Source organism: Dama dama, chromosome 5 (genome assembly GCF_033118175.1).
Source record: "Dama dama isolate Ldn47 chromosome 5, ASM3311817v1, whole genome shotgun sequence".
NCBI lineage: Eukaryota > Metazoa > Chordata > Mammalia > Artiodactyla > Cervidae > Dama > Dama dama.
This window is the reverse complement of record NC_083685.1, coordinates 1853238-1868701: the sequence shown is the minus strand read 5'-3', so window position 1 is coordinate 1868701 and position 15464 is coordinate 1853238. Positions and strand designations below refer to the sequence as shown.

At 55.7% G+C, this 15464-nt stretch overlaps 2 protein-coding genes across 6 annotated transcripts; both read left to right on the top strand.

Annotated features, from left to right (window-relative positions):
- Positions 1-236: 236 nt before the first annotated feature.
- LOC133056280 (glutathione S-transferase theta-1) lies at positions 237-7850 on the top strand. Of its 5 annotated transcripts, XM_061141444.1 has the most exons (5): positions 245-449; positions 2556-2643; positions 3849-3999; positions 7018-7194; positions 7383-7850. In XM_061141444.1, exons 1-5 carry the CDS (start codon positions 338-340, stop codon positions 7575-7577), a joined length of 723 nt encoding a protein of 240 aa, XP_060997427.1. In that variant the 5' UTR covers positions 245-337; the 3' UTR covers positions 7578-7850. The 5 variants fall into 5 exon arrangements, with proteins under 5 accessions (XP_060997431.1, XP_060997430.1, XP_060997427.1 ...); XM_061141445.1 differs by lacking the exon at positions 245-449 and having other exon boundaries at positions 2628-2643; positions 3919-3999; XM_061141446.1 differs by lacking the exons at positions 245-449; positions 2556-2643 and adding an exon at positions 4449-4521 and having other exon boundaries at positions 3983-3999.
- A 1820-nt stretch (positions 7851-9670) lies between these two features.
- On the top strand, positions 9671-15062 carry LOC133055678 (glutathione S-transferase theta-3-like). Its single transcript, XM_061140809.1, has 6 exons — positions 9671-9789; positions 10048-10176; positions 11493-11580; positions 12070-12220; positions 14190-14366; positions 14652-15062. The coding sequence occupies exons 2-6, from the start codon at positions 10065-10067 to the stop codon at positions 14841-14843; spliced, it is 720 nt and encodes a 239-aa protein (XP_060996792.1). The 5' UTR covers positions 9671-9789; positions 10048-10064; the 3' UTR covers positions 14844-15062.
- The last annotated feature ends 402 nt before the right edge of the window (positions 15063-15464 follow it).

Sequence of the window (15464 nt, the reverse complement as noted above, 5' to 3'; positions counted from 1 at the left end):
TGGAGTCAGACTTGCTGGACCCGTGATCCCTCTGGGCCTCGATTTCTTCATCCCTAAAGCAGTAACTTCTGACACACGCCCCAGCCGGGATGAGCCTTGACGGTGTTCTGCTTGGTGAGACGAACCTGGGTGTGACCTGCCCGCCTCCCCCAGGGGGACCTTCAGGAGCCCCCGCCCCGCAGATTCGCTGGGCGCCGGCGATTGGACCCGAGCGTGCGGCCCGAGCGCCTATGGGGAGCGGCGCGTGGGGGGCGGGCCGAGCGCTGGTCGGTCGGTCGCGGCCTGGGGCTCGCTGAGTCCCGTGTCCCCTGCGTGGAGAGGCCGGTCCGCCCCCGCCATGGGCCTGGAGCTTTACCTGGACCTACTGTCCCAGCCCTGCCGCGCCATCTACATCTTCGCCAAGAAGAACAGCATCCCCTTCGAGCTGCGCACCGTGGACCTGCGCAAAGGTGGACGCCCGGCCGCGGTTTGGGGGACCGAGAGGTGGGGGGAGGTGAAGGGGAGGTCAAACGCTGCTCAGGGGAGCCCCTCCCCGAGCCTCAGCCGTCCTGCGTCCAGCCACCAGGGAGATCGGAGATTTGGGGATCCCCAAACTTGGCTGGGCCCCTGGAATGGACGCCGAGGTGGCGGCGGGGGGGCGGGGAAGCTCAGTTGAAGCAGAGTAAAAGGGGTGGGGGAGGCGCATGAGGCATGGAGGGACTTGGCGAACAGGGGGTGCCAGTGGGCATAGGGACAGGGACTGGGCGAAGAGGTGGGGGCAGGAGGAGAGGGATTTAGGGGGCCGCTTGGGGGGTGGGACAGAGCGAGTCCCTCCACTGTGGCCCCAACTGCTGATGCTCTGGCCCCGGCTGCCCTGGGCCCGCCCCCACCCCCCAGCCCGCTTCCTTCCTACCCCTGCTTTGCCTGCACTGGCCTTGTCCTCTGTCTTATCCGTTCTCAGAAGGCGGCACCGGCGCTGGGGATGCGGAGAGCAGGAGGAGGACTGTGGGCGGGTGGGGGGTTGGTGAGCCCTGCACACAGAGGAGGAGGGTTTGTACTTTCCCTGGCAGGTCCCCAGAGTCCCAAGGGCACAGCTGGCATGCCAGGGCAACTGGGGGTAGGGAGGGCAGAGCTCCCGTGTTGCTAGTGAGGGGGGCGGGGGGGTGGAATGTGGGGGGGTGCACAGAACAAGTCAGGCAACTCGGCAGGGCTGAGCCTCCCACCCAGCGCCCCCAGCTCGCCGAGGCTTGCCTGCCGTTCTCCCTCTGTGCCAGCCTGTCCCGAGGCCTGAATCGCCATCTCTTCCAGCCTCCTCGGGGCACTGGCCCCCAGGCTTGCTCATCAGTCACCTCTGCAGAGTGTGGGGTACGGGAGAGGGAGTGGGGGCAAAGGGGTGTCCCAGCCAGGCTGTCCCACAGAGGGTGCTGTAGGAGGTGTGTTTCGCCAGGAGCGGAGGGGAGGGTCCTGGTGAAGGGACAGTCTGAAGGGAGGAGAGAGGCTGGAGGGGTGAGGCCGTGGTGGACACGGATGGCTCTGAGCAGCTTTGCCTGCTCCTGGGGCAAACAGCTCCCCTGCTCAACAGCTTTCAGGGGCTCCTGCTCTGGGAGCCCCTGAAAGCTGTTGAGCAGGGGCAGCAGTGATGACACGTGCCCCCCAGAAGTTTCTCTCTGGCTGCATCTGAAGAGGCAGAAAACACTCACGTGAGCTCAAGCAGAGGTCAGGGTCCCAGGGGACTCTGGGCTGCACCTTTCCGGGGAGCTGCAGTGGGACCCTAAGGACGGGGCCAGCTCTGTCCCCGGTGCCGAGGGCGGAGTGAGCAAGGGGACACAGAGGGTCCAGGGGAGGTTGGCTGCAAGTAAGTGAACACCCCCTCATAGCTCAGTTGGTAAAGAATCCGCCTGCAATGCAGGAAACCTGGGTTTGAACCCTGGGTTGGGAAGATCCCCTGGAGAAGGGAAAGGCTACCCACTCCAGTATTCTGGCCTGGAGAATTTCATAGACTGTGTAGTCCAAGGGATCACAAAGAGTCAGACACCACTAAGCTACTTTCACTTTCACTTTTCAAGTGGATGCTAGGAAGAGGCCACTTGTCTGTATTTGGGGACCTATCCTTAGGGTCCACAGGGAAAGGGGCACTGAAGGAAGCCAGAGTCCCCTCAGGGGACCAGTGTCCCAATCCCTGCAGCTGGGACACCCCCATACCCCACGTGGGAGACAGTGACGCTGGTGATGGTGAAAAGGCAGAGGGTGGGAGTCTGCAGGCCCAGGCAAGGACAGGCCCTGCCCTGGATGGAGCTCTTTAAGCTCTGTTTTAGGGGGACTCCTGGGGGGGAGGTTATGCCCACAGGAACTTGGCAAGGGGTGGCAAGCTCTCTTTTGCACCAGCTGGCAGAACTTCCCACTTTTCCCACAGCAGCCCCTGCCAGCCTTTCCCACACCAGGAGCAGCCAGGGGCTGGAGAAGAGCCATGAAATTGTGGTTGGGGCCTTTTGAGGGGGGCGGGTATAGCAGGTGGGCACAGCCAGGCAGGGTGGGCATTTTCCTCCCCACCACCCACCACGCCGGGCTCTCCACAGGCCAGCACCTCAGCGACGCCTTTGCCCAGGTGAACCCCCTGCAGAAGGTGCCAGTCTTGAAGGACGGGGACTTCATCTTGACTGAGAGGTAACTGGGGCCCCCGGGTTGCTGGCAGACCCCGCAGGAACTGTCTCGTCCCTTTATAGACGAGAGACTGAAGTCCTCCGAGGTGAAGGGCCCTCGGTCCAATATCCCGCAGAGAGTCAGGGCAGGACCCCTGGCTCCTGCCTGCCCACGGTTTCAGGTCACAGGGATGGTTGGAAAAGCAAGCAGCTTACCAGTCATGTGGTTGTTGGTGAGGGGGGTCCCCGGGCAGGGGGGCACGGCAGAGCAGGGCAGTTCATCCCCCAAAGGGATGCCCTCTGGCCAAACTTGAACTGAGGTCTCCTGGTGGTTCCATCTCTGGGCTGCTCTTCCCTGGGAGGACCACCAGACATATGCACGTTTGCCATCACAGCAGGGACCCTCATCTTCCTTGGAACTCCCTTGCTGGGAACAAAAGGAGAAAAAAAAAAAAAGTGAACTGTTTAGCTAGGTGTGGAAGCAGGATTCCCAGTAGGGAGCTTGGGCCAGGGGCAGATACAGAGGTTTTCAGCCCCTTTGGCTGGTGTGCCCAGCCCCTGGGGTACCCTGAGTTTCTGAAGGCCTTGCCAGTGGCCCCAAATTCCCACATTCACTGTCCTTCCAGGTCGATCCCCCCATCTCAACACCAAGGCAGCCCGGCTAACCGAGGGCAGGAGGGGGGCTGCAGGAGTCTTGTTTGTCCCTCTGGTCCAAGATCCCACAGCTCCCACACCCTCCTGTGTTTCCAGCAGAATACTTTAGGGATGACAGAGAACAAATGACGAAGGGATGTCAGGAAAGGCTTTTTGAACCGTCAGGCCTCCTGGGGGTCTGAACATGGGATGATGAGAGTGGATGCAGGCTGGATGGAATTGGAAGGAACTGAGCTTCTGCAAGGCTCCGTTTTGGTGCTGACTCCTCCAGGAAGCTCTCTCTGGTCCTCCCGGCAGAAACTGTGCTCCAAACTCTTGGCAGGACTGGCCGTGGAATTTAGCCCAGTGATAGAAGGAGCTTGTCTGTTAGCCTCAGGGAGACTCTCAGCTCAGCCTCCAGAGCCTGTGTGCCCTGACCAAGTCCCATCCTTGTTCTAAAGCCTGGCTTCCTTGTCTGGAAACTGAGAAAATAGCTCGGCGCGTGGTCAGGAAGATTCAGGAAGGGACTCTGTATGAAGCCCCGGCTCGGTGGCCCCCCGCCCCCTGCCCTCCAACATGCCCTCCCCTCACCCACAGCGTGGCCATCCTGCTCTACCTGGCCCGCAAGTATAAGGTCCCCGACCACTGGTACCCTCGGGATCTGCAGGCCTGTGCCCGTGTGGACGAGTACCTAGCCTGGCAGCACGCAGCCCTGCGGAGAAGCTGCCTCCGAGCCCTGTGGCATAAGGTGAGGTGGCTCCCCCCGGGGAGGGGGGCGGTGAGGGCATCGCCCCAGAAGGGCGCGGGCAACATTCTTCCTTTCAGTTTAAGTAGCTTCTGTTGACCCGGCTTTGACTTCCCAGTTCTTTCTTCTGTTTGCCCAAACTGCTGTTAAGCCCGTCTAATACATTCTTTGTATTGAAATACGTGTTTTTTTCAGTTCTAGAGATTCCATGTGGTTCTTTTTTAGAGTTTCCATTTCTCTGGCGAAATTCACCATCTGCTCACCCACTTGGTCTATCTTTTCTTCCAAATTCTTTAACATACTGATTCTTATCACAGTCACTTTAAAGTTTTTGTTAGTGAATTTTAGCCCCTGGGTTTTCTGTGGGTTTGTTTCTATTGGTTGTCTCTTACCATCTTGATTATGGGTCACATTTGCCTCTTTTTCTTTTATATTTTGGCCGCACCATGCAGCTTGTGGGATCTCAGTTCCCTGACCAGAGATTGAAGCAGGACCACATCAGTGACGTCGAATCCTAACCACCAGGTCACCAGGGAACACCCACATTTTCTTCTTTCTTTACATGTCTTATAATTTCTTACTGTGTGCTACATATCATATAAAAGGAGAGTGGAGACTGAACGCATGAGAAATACCTGACACAAGGCTTGCACTTTCTTCTATCAGGCTTCCTCGGTGGGAGGGTCATCTCGCTCAGCTAGTCAGGATTGGGGCTGGAATGCGGCTTTGGTTCCAGTTCAGTTCATGTCTGGTTTCAGAAATGTTTTGAGGGTGGAATCAGGTTGCTCATTTTCCTCCAGCAAGGATTTGGAATCTAAGCACCAACTACAACCAAGAGATCGCTCTGCTTCTCAGCCCTGCCCTAAGTCTCCCACATGGCTGCTTCATCAGAAAACTCCCAGACAGATGGAAGGCTTGCACCCCGACCTGCTTGGACCCCAGGGATGAACGTAGCTTACTTGGGGGGGTTCATGCCCTCTGGAATTTAGTTCATTTTGTCCAGTGCTGCCCAAAAGTAAAGAGTGAGACACGTGTGTAGTTTAAAATTTTCCAGTAGCCATAATTAAAAAGTAAAAAGACACAGTTGAATATATTTAACCCAATATACTCAGAGTATCAGTGGTATGATTTTGGCTAATAAACACATGAAAATACGTTCAGTATCACTAATCGTTAGGAAAATGCATATTAAAACTATAATGAGGGGACCTCCCTGATGGTCCAGTGGTTAAGACTTTGCCATCCAATGCAGAGGGTGAGTGCAGGTTCGATCTCTGGTTGGGGTGCTAAGATCCCATATGGCCTGTGGCCAAAACAAACAAAACACAAAACAGAAGCAATATTGTAATAAATTCAATAAACATTTTTTTTAAAATGACTATAATGAAATACCACTTCATCCTTACTGGGATGGCTATTACAGATAGATAGATAGGTGGAGGATTGCTTGCTCAGTCGTGTCTGACTCTTTGTGACCCCATGGACTGTAGCCTGCCAGGCTCCTCCGTCCATGGGATTCTCTAGGCAAGAATACTGGAGCGGGTTGCCATTCCCTCATCCAGGGGGTCTTCCTGACTCAGGATTGAACCTGTGTATCTTGCATCTCTTGCATTGGCAGGTGGATTCTTTTACCACTGCACCTCTGGGAAGCCAAGATAGATAGACAGATAAGCAAAATAACAAGTGTTAGTGAGGATAAGAAGACATGGAAACTCTCCTGGGCCGTTGATGGGAATGGTAAGGGGAATAGATCCTGTGGAAAACGCATGGTGGTTCCTCAAAAAAATTAAAAATACATTTGCCATGTGACCCAGCAATTCCACTTCTGGGCATATACCAATAACTGCAAGCGGGATCTGGAAGAGATGTTTGTATACCCACGTTCACAACAGTATTATTTACAATCGCCAAAATGTGGCGGGAACACCAGTGTCCACCAGCAGTGACACCGAGGGGCCCCTCAGGGCTTCTGCCCATGTTTTCTTCTCGGGGCTTTACTGTTTCTGGTCTTATGTTTAAGTCTGTAGTTCACTCTGAGTTTATCTTTGTGTTAGAGAATGCTCTAATTTCATTTGTTTTCACGTAGCTGTCCAGCCCTCCCTGCCCCACTGATGGAAGAGACTGTCTTTTCTCCCTTGTATATTCTTGTGTCCTTTGTCATGGATTAGTTGACCAGAAGCCTGCGGGTTTATTTCTGGGCTTGCTGTCCTTTCCATTGATCTGTGTCTGTTTTCTGGTGTGTATTTTACATTCACAGCACATTTCATCTAAGACCAGTCATATTTTAAGAGCTCAGGAACCTCTTGTGACTGATGTTTTCCATATCAGACAGGCAGGCTTAGGTTTTTTTCTTTTCTATTTTTTGTTCTTTCTTTTATTTTTCCTTCTTTAAAAAAAGTTCCGTATTCTTTGATGACTTAAAGAAAAGAACAAGGTTATTTTCTTTCTAGAGTCATCATGGTGGGTTTTTCATGATGATCCGTATTCTTCTCAGAGGTGCACGCCTCCTTTCTGAAAGTGTATCTTTAACTCTGGGTCACCAGTTTCATTGTTGTGTCTTCTATCATTTTTTATTTATATAAAAAAAGAAACATTAGGGAACAAAAGTCAACAGACCTCTTTGTTGCCCTTGTCCCTTCCTGAAGTCCCCCCCACTGCCTGCCCCTTGAGATCTGGTTCAAGTCCTTTCAGTTCACGATCTTCTACATTATTACATTTATGTGTAGCCCAAAACAAAGCTTTGCTTTGAGTGCTTGTAATTTTATATAAACGCTCTCAAATCATTCGGCAACTTGCATTTTTCCACAGTGCTGTGGGTGGATCTAATGCATTTTTTTCTAACTACTCTATAGCATTTCCTGATATGAATAAATAAGAATTTATTAATTACCCTCTGATGGTCTTTTATAGTTAAAGACCTTATATTTAAGGACCTTTTACATTTAGAGTCTCAGGTGTTTCCCTGGAGGTCAGGTAGGAATGCCGGCCCCCAAGCCCCCACTCTGCCTGCCTACCCATCAGGTGATGCTCCCTGTTTTCCTGGGTGAGCCGGTCTCTCCCGAGATGCTATCGACCACTCTGGCCGAGTTGGACATGGCCCTGCAGGTGCTTGAGGGCAAGTTCCTCCAGGACAAAGCCTTTCTCACTGGGCCCCACATCTCTCTGGCTGACCTGGTAGCCATCACGGAGCTGATGCATGTGAGTGCTGTGGGTGGTGGGGGAGGGGGGAATGAGGCAGGGGGGGTCCTGGGTGGCACTGAAGTCCTGCTTGCACCATGCCCCCGGCTGTGGGACCCTGTGGAGAAACCGTCTGGAGTTCCGTGGCCTCCAAACCAGGTTGGTGTTGCAATACGTGGTCACCCATCCCGTGCCCTCTCTCCCTGCAGCCCATGGGTGCCGGGTGCCAAGTCTTCAAAGGCCGACCCAAGCTGGCCGCGTGGCGCCAGCGCGTGGAGGCAGCGGTGGGGGAGGTCCTCTTCCAGGAGGCCCATGAGGTCATCCTCAAGGCCAAGGACTCTCAGCCTGCAGACCCCACCTTAAAGCAGAAGATGCTGCCCAAAGTGCTGGCCATGATCCAGTGAGCCAGGAAGGCTCGCCTCTGCTCCGCCCTTGGCAGTTCGCAGAGTGGCTTCATTTCCATTGTCGCTTGAGAGGCAGAGCCGGAGAGCAGGCGGAGAGCAGGCGTGGCTTGCCTGCCTGAGTCCTCTGCTCCCCGGGCCAGGTTCCCACCCATCTATCGCTGGGGCTGCAAAGCCATGAAGGGAATGGCACACCCAGACCTTGTCTCCTTTCATCTGCGTTTTCTTTCCAATCGGGGAAATAAACCTGGGCTCAGCCTGAGCCTTCGCTTCCAACTCTGAGGTGTGGTTTACTTGACCTTCTATCTGTCCTATCCGTGGTCTTGGCCTCTCTTTGAAAGACAGCTGCCTTCATAGGCCTGGTGGATCAGCTTTCCCCAGACTGGTTGTCCAGAGTGAAATTAACAAATGCCCCATCCTCTGCTGGTTCTTCGACAAGGACAGTAGAGGTACCAGGTCTCTACGTGTGTTGCTGCAGGCATGCCAACACTCTCTTTGCAGGGCCAGTCGTCCTTTCAGTACCAAGCATTGTGAGTCACAAGTCCTGCACCTGCCCCGAGGGATTGGTGGGGAGGAGGCATCGAACAGCAGCTCCCCAGGTCAGGACTCGGTCAAGTGGGGCCTGAATTGCCACTCCTCGGAGTTGCAGAACCTGAACAGGAACGGAATGCTCAGATTGCGTTTTAGAATAACCTTCTGGCTGTTGGTGGGGGTTGGACTAGAGGGTGGCCAGGGAGAAAGCAAGGAAATTGGATATCGTAGTAGTCCGGCCAAAGGTGAGTTATGGAGGAGGGCAGTCCCCTGGAGGGGCTGGAGAACATGGCCGCATCCAGCCTGGAGAAAATTCTCTGCTGATGGGATAGGTCTTTTTTAAACTGGGAGCCGGGGGCCCAGAAAGGCCAAGCTATTCTCAAGTTTGTTTGCTTGTTTTTTTCCCAGTTGGGCTTTCTCTGAATCTTGGGTTTGGGAATAGGGTTGTTTGTTTCTTTGTTTATTATTTAGTTATTTATTTGGCTGCCCTAGGTCTTAGTAGGTCTTCCCCAATGGCTCAGAGGTAAAAAAAGATCTGCCTGCAATACAGGAGAGGTGGGCTCAATCCCTGGGTCAGGAAGATCCACTGGAGGAGGAAATAGCAACCCACTTCAGTATTCTTGGAAAATTCCATGAACAGAGGAGCCTCTTGGGCTACAGTTCTTGAGGGGTCTCAAAGAGTCAGACACGACCAGCACAGGCACTCACAAGTCTTCACTGCAGCTTGCAAGATCTTTAGTTGTGGTATGTGGGATCTGGTTCTGTGATCAGGAATCCAACCTGGATGCCCTGCCGTGGGAGCAAAGAGTCTTAGCCACTGGACCACCAGGGAAGTCCCTGGAAGTGAAGTGAAGTGAAGTGAAAGTCGCTCAGTTGCGTCCAACTCTTTGCAACCCCATGGACTAGCCCATGGAATTTTCCCAGCCAGAATACTGGAGTGGGTAGCCTTTCCCTTCTCCAGGGGATCTTTCCAACCCAGGGATCGAACCCAGGTCTCCCGCATTGCAGGCAGATTCTTTACCAGCTGAGCCACAAGGGAAGCCTAAGAATACTGGAGTGAGTAGCCTATCCCTTCTCCAGGGGATCTTCCCAACCAGGATTGAACTGGGGTCTCCTGCATTGCAGGCAGACTCTTTACCAACTAAGCTATCAGGCAAGCCTGAAGTCCCTGGGGACACGACTTTTTCCTCTGGGAGACTTGATTCGAGAATGACGGCATCACAGCCAAAGACCTCAGGAGCTCCAGGCTTGTAGTTGGAGGGATTTGGCCCTGCAGAGGAAGTGGGAAGATTCCGGGCCCACCCGCAAGCCTCATAGATGGGTCTCATGAGGCTTCTGTTTTGCAGGAGGGAAGCGAAGATTAGCCGGGAGCGTAAAGAAGGTTGGTCAGGGCGGCTTCCTGAGGTGGTGACCTGGTCTTTGCTGGTCGCAGAGGTCCACAGGCCCACCCCCGCCTCCGCCCTGGGCCGTGAGCCCCCAGGTGGCTGCGTCATCGTTTACTCCTCCTCTGTTTGTGTTCCCCGGGGACTCTGAAGTCCCTCCTCTTTCAGCCCCCTCTCTGAGTGGGGGGAGGTGGCCTGGGCCAATCCTTTGACCCTAAATTCACTGAATGCGCTGGAAGCGCCCTTGATCTCGTTCCCTCCCACCCCGCTCCATTTGACGCAGGTTAGACGCTGATGTCCAGGTAAGGGGACTGACCCGGCGGAGGGACACAGAGTCCGTCTCTCCTAACCCTGCCAGGCAGGAAAGGGAGCCCGGCTCAGAACCCCGCAGAGGGAAGGCGGGAGAGCGAGGCCGCCGCTGATTGGCCCAGAGTTCTCCGGCGCTGTCCAATGGGCGGGGAGGGTGTGGCCGGGCTCTGGTACCTGGAGCCGCGCACATCCCTCGGCTGGGGTGACCGGTGGAACCCGCCCGCCGCCGTTCCTGACCTCGGTCCTGCCAGCCGTTCCCGCCCCCGCCATGGGCCTGGAGCTCTACCTGGACCTGCTGTCCCAGCCCTGCCGCGCCGTCTACATCTTCGCTAAGAAGAACCGCATCCCCTTCGAGCTGCGCACCGTGGACCTGCTCAAAGGTGGGCCGGACAAGCAAGCAGGCCCCGGGTCTGGGGGTGTTCCTGTGGCCCCCGAGTCGGGCGGCCGGTGCAGGCAGACTCCCATCGGAAACCGTGGCTTCCGCCATCGGTTGTGTATTGTCAGTCTCACCTTTGCCTAGTGAATACCAACCGTTCTTCACACCCAGCTTAAGAGGGAACAGAGCGGGTAGACAGCAGGGCAATGCGGGGTGCGGCTGGGGTCGGGGCGGGGCGAAGAAGCAGAGGAAAGTGGAGCCCTGTCCATACCAGGGCTCAGAGAGAACAATGACGCGGCCTCCTGGTTCCCAGTGGAGGCAGCCCCCATCTCGAGTTTCTGGGCGTGGCTGCCCAGAAGATTGTTCACCTGCATCTGGCCTCCGCTGTACTCCTACCTGTGCCCGCCTAGGTCCCCTCCACTTGGGCAGAATCCCGGGGAGGGGGCAGGGCTGTCATCGGACCGCAGGAGAACTCTGGATTCAGAGCCTCTCAGGCAGGCCGGGAGGGACACCGGTGCTTGGCTGAGTTTCCCCGCCTTCTGCCTCTGGCGCCCCAGCCTGAGCCGCCTGCTGCTTTGGTGCCACCTTGCTCTGCCTTGGGGTTCCTTGGGGTGAGGGCCGGGCACAGAGGCTGTTTCTGGAGGGAGAATGGATCGTGGTGATCCTGCCCACCAAGGAGAAGGAGCAGAGAGGCCGGCAGGTGGTCCTGTGACCAGGCTGGAGTCCCGCTCCACTGAAGCCTCCGGCTTCACACGCACTACTTGGTGTGCGCTCCGCACAGGCCTGAGCTGGTGGTGGTGGTGGAACGGCTGCATTATGCAGAAGTGAGCCAGACCGGGGGGCCCTGGTGGGGAAGGAGTCTGGAAGGTTTGGCACAAGAAGGAAAGAGGAGCGGCCTGCGGGAGGCTGAGTGGCTGAGTAGGTCAGGCACTGCTGGTGAGAGGTTTGCTGAGGCCCGGGAACAGCTGTGTGGACAGGTCACTCAGTTAGCAGAGAGGGAGGGGTCGGCAGGGATGGTGGGTCTGATGCAGGGATGGAGTTGACCAGGACTGGGGTGTTCAGCTGCAGAGACTCACCCTCTGCCCAAGCCCAAGTTGAGATGCTCCTTGGCCCAGGTCCCGAGCGAGTGGACACGGGAACAGGGACCTCTGGTGGGGTCGGGGGGTGTCACCCGCTCACCGGCGGAGTGGCCTCCTCTTCCCTGATGGCCCACCCGGACAAGGACCCCAGGAAGTTGGTGCCTGGTTGTTGGGGTGGGGGTGGGCAGAGACCTTAGAGGCCTCACAGTTCTCCCCACCTGCCTCACTGGTCACTCCACAGGCCAGAACCACAGCGATGACTTTGTCCAGGTGAACCCCCTGAGGAAGGTGCCAGCCCTGAAGGATGGGGACTTCACCTTGGCTGAGAGGTAATAGGCCCCTGGGCTGCACCTGTCAGCCATCTGTGTGACCACCATTGATGACTTGGCTCATGGCTTGCGTGTCCCAAGTCCCTGTTCCGGCCCGAGAGGTGGAGAATGGCTTGAAGTGGGCAGAGTTGCCCACAGCTGGGAGGGGCACCTGGTCTCATTCCTGGCACGGCCTGTGCTCCAGGGATGGTGGGGAATGGTACTAGGGTCCTCTGAAGCCCCGTGACACTTCGTTTTCCCCTCGATGCCCTTAGTTCAGATGCTTGGATGGCCCAGTATAGAGCTGTGTGGCCCTGGCTGTCAGCAGACCTCTCTGGGCCACGCATTCCTGCTTGTGTATCAGAACCAGGGAGATGCTGAGGTGCTCCACCCACAGGATCTGGGGAAAGACGTGTGAGGTGAGGGCCTGGCCTCACCCAGGGCCTGGTCCCTGTGAAACAGCTGAAGAGTGACTGGGGCATGTCCCCCGCACCCCCCCATGTTCCCCAGTGTGGCCATCCTGCTGTATCTGGCCCGCAAGTATGAGGCCCCTGACCACTGGTACCCCCAGGACCTGCAGGCCCGAGCCCGTGTGGACGAGTACCTGTCGTGGCAGCACACGGCCGTCCGGATGAGCTGCACCCGGGCCATGTGGCAGAAGGTGAGCCCCGGGGCAGGGGGCCCTCCCGGGATGATCAAGGGGCCAGGCTCTCTGTCGAAACTGAGAACACTAAATCCTAGAAGGCCAGAGATGCTCCAGGGCAACAGACTTGTTTCTGAGAGGGGAAACCGAGGCACAGAGCCTGGGAACGACACCCCCAAGGTGTCTTATCAAAAACACATTTATTTGTTTAGTTGTTTTCGGTTCTGCTAGATCTTCCTTGCTGGGCGCAGACTCTGGAGCACACGGGCTTCAGGACTTGTGGCTCATGGGCCCCAGCACGCAGGCTGAACGGCCCCGAGGCACGTGGAATCTTCCAGGGCCAGAGACAGAACCGTGTCCTCCCCTGCACTGGCAGTAGGACACTTAACCACTGAGCCACCAGGGAAGCCCGCCCCCAACGTGTTTTGATTCTCAAGCTGCTGGAAATGAACCCTACGCCTTCCTGCATATGTCATACTGCCCAGGAATGTTGCCTCTTGTCCAGGAAAAGCATCAAGCCCTCACTTTGCCACACACATACTTTTCAGACGGACAGATGTTGAGTGAAAAACCTCAAAGTAGGAAGAAATGAGATATTTCACTAAATGTTGATCAAATTTCTGGGTATGCAAAGATTGATAAGCCTAATAACAGTAAGAGACTTAAAGAAAAGGCTCATCAATTTTATATGATGAAATCTGTAGAAGAAGAAAAAAGAAAAGAGAATTAAGGCCAGCAAAAAACACTGGGAAAAATCTTGGCAAAGATATGTCAGAAAGAAGTAACACTTTTGATATTTAAGATGTTCTTAGAAGCCCATCAGACAGAGACAGGAGAAATATGGGCAGAGGAGACCAGCAGAGATGTAGCTGAAGGACAGGGAGAAAGGGTCAGTAAATGGATGAAAACATTTAACTTCAGTAAAAACCAAGCAATTGCACATTAAAAGAGCATGCAGATACCATTTTTACTTATCAAATGTGCAGAGGTTTTTGACATGGACTCTGGGCCGTGATCAGTGCCCAGTACCCAGCAGTCATCCTGTGTGTGGGGGGACTGAGCACCAAACCTGGGCCCTCAGCAGAGCAGTGACAGCTTGGAGTCCTAGTACCGGACCGTCAGGGAGTTCCATCTGGGGCCCATTTGGCCCGAAGAAAGTTTCCATAGCTTTAAAAGCCATGGGCTTCCCTGGTGGCTCAGTGGTAAAGAATCTACCGGCCAGCGCAGGAGACTCGGGTTCAATCCCTGGGTCAGGAAGATCCCCTGGAGGAGGGAAGGGGAACCCACTCTTATAATCTTGCCTAGGAAATCTCATGGACAGAGGAACCTGGCCTCCTACAGCCCATGGGGTCATAAAAGACTTAGACATGACTTAGGGACTCAACAATGACAACAAAAGCTGTGGTAGGGGAGGGAGCCTGGTGCATCTGAGGGCCAAATGGAGACAAGCTGAGGAGAGTGAGTATAGACCTTTGCTACTCAAAGTGTGGTCCATGGGCCAGGAGCAAGACGGTCATCTGGGAGCTTGGCAATGCAGACGCTGCCCCCACCCAAGTGCACCTATTAGGACCACACACTTGAAGCGCATCCTAGAGGGATCTGCAGGCCCGTTCCCACAGATTCCCATCTGAGAGGCCTGGGGCGGAGTGGGGGGTGGTTTGGGAGAGTGGGAGAGGATGGCTGCTGCTCTGTGTTGAGGCCTTTGCGGGGAGGGGGCAGTAGGGGGCCATGGAAGGCTTTATGCAGGGAGAAGCTACGGGCAGACTGGGGTTGCAGAGGGATCCCCTGGCTGCCTGATGTGAGGACCCAGGGAGAGGTGGAGGCTGACCATGCGTGAGTCAGTGATGAGGCCTGGGCTGGTGGCGGCTGTGGGTGGGAAGGGGCGGACAGGAGTGAGGAGAAATGCGCAGGATGGCTGGTCAACAGGACGAGAGCCGGAACCAGGCTGGGCCCTAGGCAGACGCTGAGCCCTCTCTCTGCCTGCCAGATGATGATCCCCGTGTTCCTGGGCCAACGGGTGCCCCCTGAGACACTGGCGAACACTCTGGCCGAGCTGGACAGGTGCCTGCAGCTGCTTGAGGACAAGTTCCTGAAGGACCAGGACTTCCTGGCCGGGCCCCGCATCTCAGTGGCGGACTTGGTGGCCATCACAGAGCTGATGCATGTGAGTGCTGTGGGGTACCCCGGGAGGGAGCCCGTGCACCAGCTCACGTTGCCCTTTCTGGCTGGGGGGAGGGGGGCCCTGGGTGGGTCATGTCCCTTCTGAGCCTCAGGGTCCTCGTCTGTGAAAAGGGGCCTAAAAACCCCACCCTGCAGGGATATTGAGCAGTTTCCCGGTGTTTCCTCTAGTGGCAGAGGAGGGAAAACCCACCCAGGGGATCCCTAGGCCTGGTGCGGCCTTCTGCTTCCCTGGGTGCCCGCCCCCTCCACTCAGCTCCCTCTTCTGCAGCCTGTCAGTGCCGGTTGCGACATCTTCAAAAGCCGGCCTAAGCTGGCTGCGTGGCGCCAGCGCGTGGAAGCTGCGGTGGGGGAGGACCTCTTCCGAGAGGCCCATGCGGTCATCATGAAGGCCAAGGACCTGCCTCCAGCAGACACTGCCGTGAAGGAGAGGCTGAAGCCCTTAGCGCAGCTTTTCTTGTAGTGGGTCCCGGCAAGCCTGCCATGGCGCTCTAAAAAATGGTGCTCCCTCCCCTCGGCTGTGGGCCAAAACACAACTCCCCGCTCAGAGTCCAGGCCACAGTGCCCTCCACACGCCAGTCCTGCATGCTTTCCTCCATCTGTCCGCTAACTTCACCCTTACCCCTTGCACGCTGACTTCCATGTGAACTCTGGAAAGAGCTTTAGTAAACACAAAAGTGACCCTGGCCCTCTCTTGTTTGAAAATTTCCCCTGGTTTCTGCCATGAGGCTAAAGGACAAAGAATGAGTCCTTTAATATGCCCACTTACATAAAATTTTAGATAAGTAGTTGGAATCGTTCATACACACCCACATAATTTCAACGACCTTTGTTATTTACAATTCAAACAATTTTCCAACGCTGATGAAAGTACCACGTTTGGCCACATCAACAGACATCCACGTTTTCAATAACAGCTTTTGCTTCACCTATAAAAAATACAGGGCCCCATAAACATTGCTGGTAATTCGACCGGGGCTTTGGCTGGCTATCACCACCCGCTGGTGGGCGATCCTTCACCGTGAGGCAAGGTTGCCACAGGCACAAGAAGCCACAAGGGTGTTTTTGTCCGCGGGTACCAGGT

Excerpts from the sequence above, each read along its gene's own strand:
- LOC133055678 (XM_061140809.1), top strand. The coding sequence starts at position 10,065 with ATGGGCCTGGAGCTCTACCTGGACCTGCTGTCCCAGCCCTGCCGCGCC. Across the intron at positions 10,177-11,492 it reads CACCGTGGACCTGCTCAAAG|GCCAGAACCACAGCGATGAC; the intron begins GTGGGCCGGACA and ends GTCACTCCACAG. Across the intron at positions 12,221-14,189 it reads CCCGGGCCATGTGGCAGAAG|ATGATGATCCCCGTGTTCCT; the intron begins GTGAGCCCCGGG and ends TCTGCCTGCCAG.
- LOC133056280 (XM_061141444.1), top strand. The coding sequence starts at position 338 with ATGGGCCTGGAGCTTTACCTGGACCTACTGTCCCAGCCCTGCCGCGCC. Across the intron at positions 450-2,555 it reads CACCGTGGACCTGCGCAAAG|GCCAGCACCTCAGCGACGCC; the intron begins GTGGACGCCCGG and ends GGCTCTCCACAG. Across the intron at positions 7,195-7,382 it reads CCATCACGGAGCTGATGCAT|CCCATGGGTGCCGGGTGCCA; the intron begins GTGAGTGCTGTG and ends CTCTCCCTGCAG.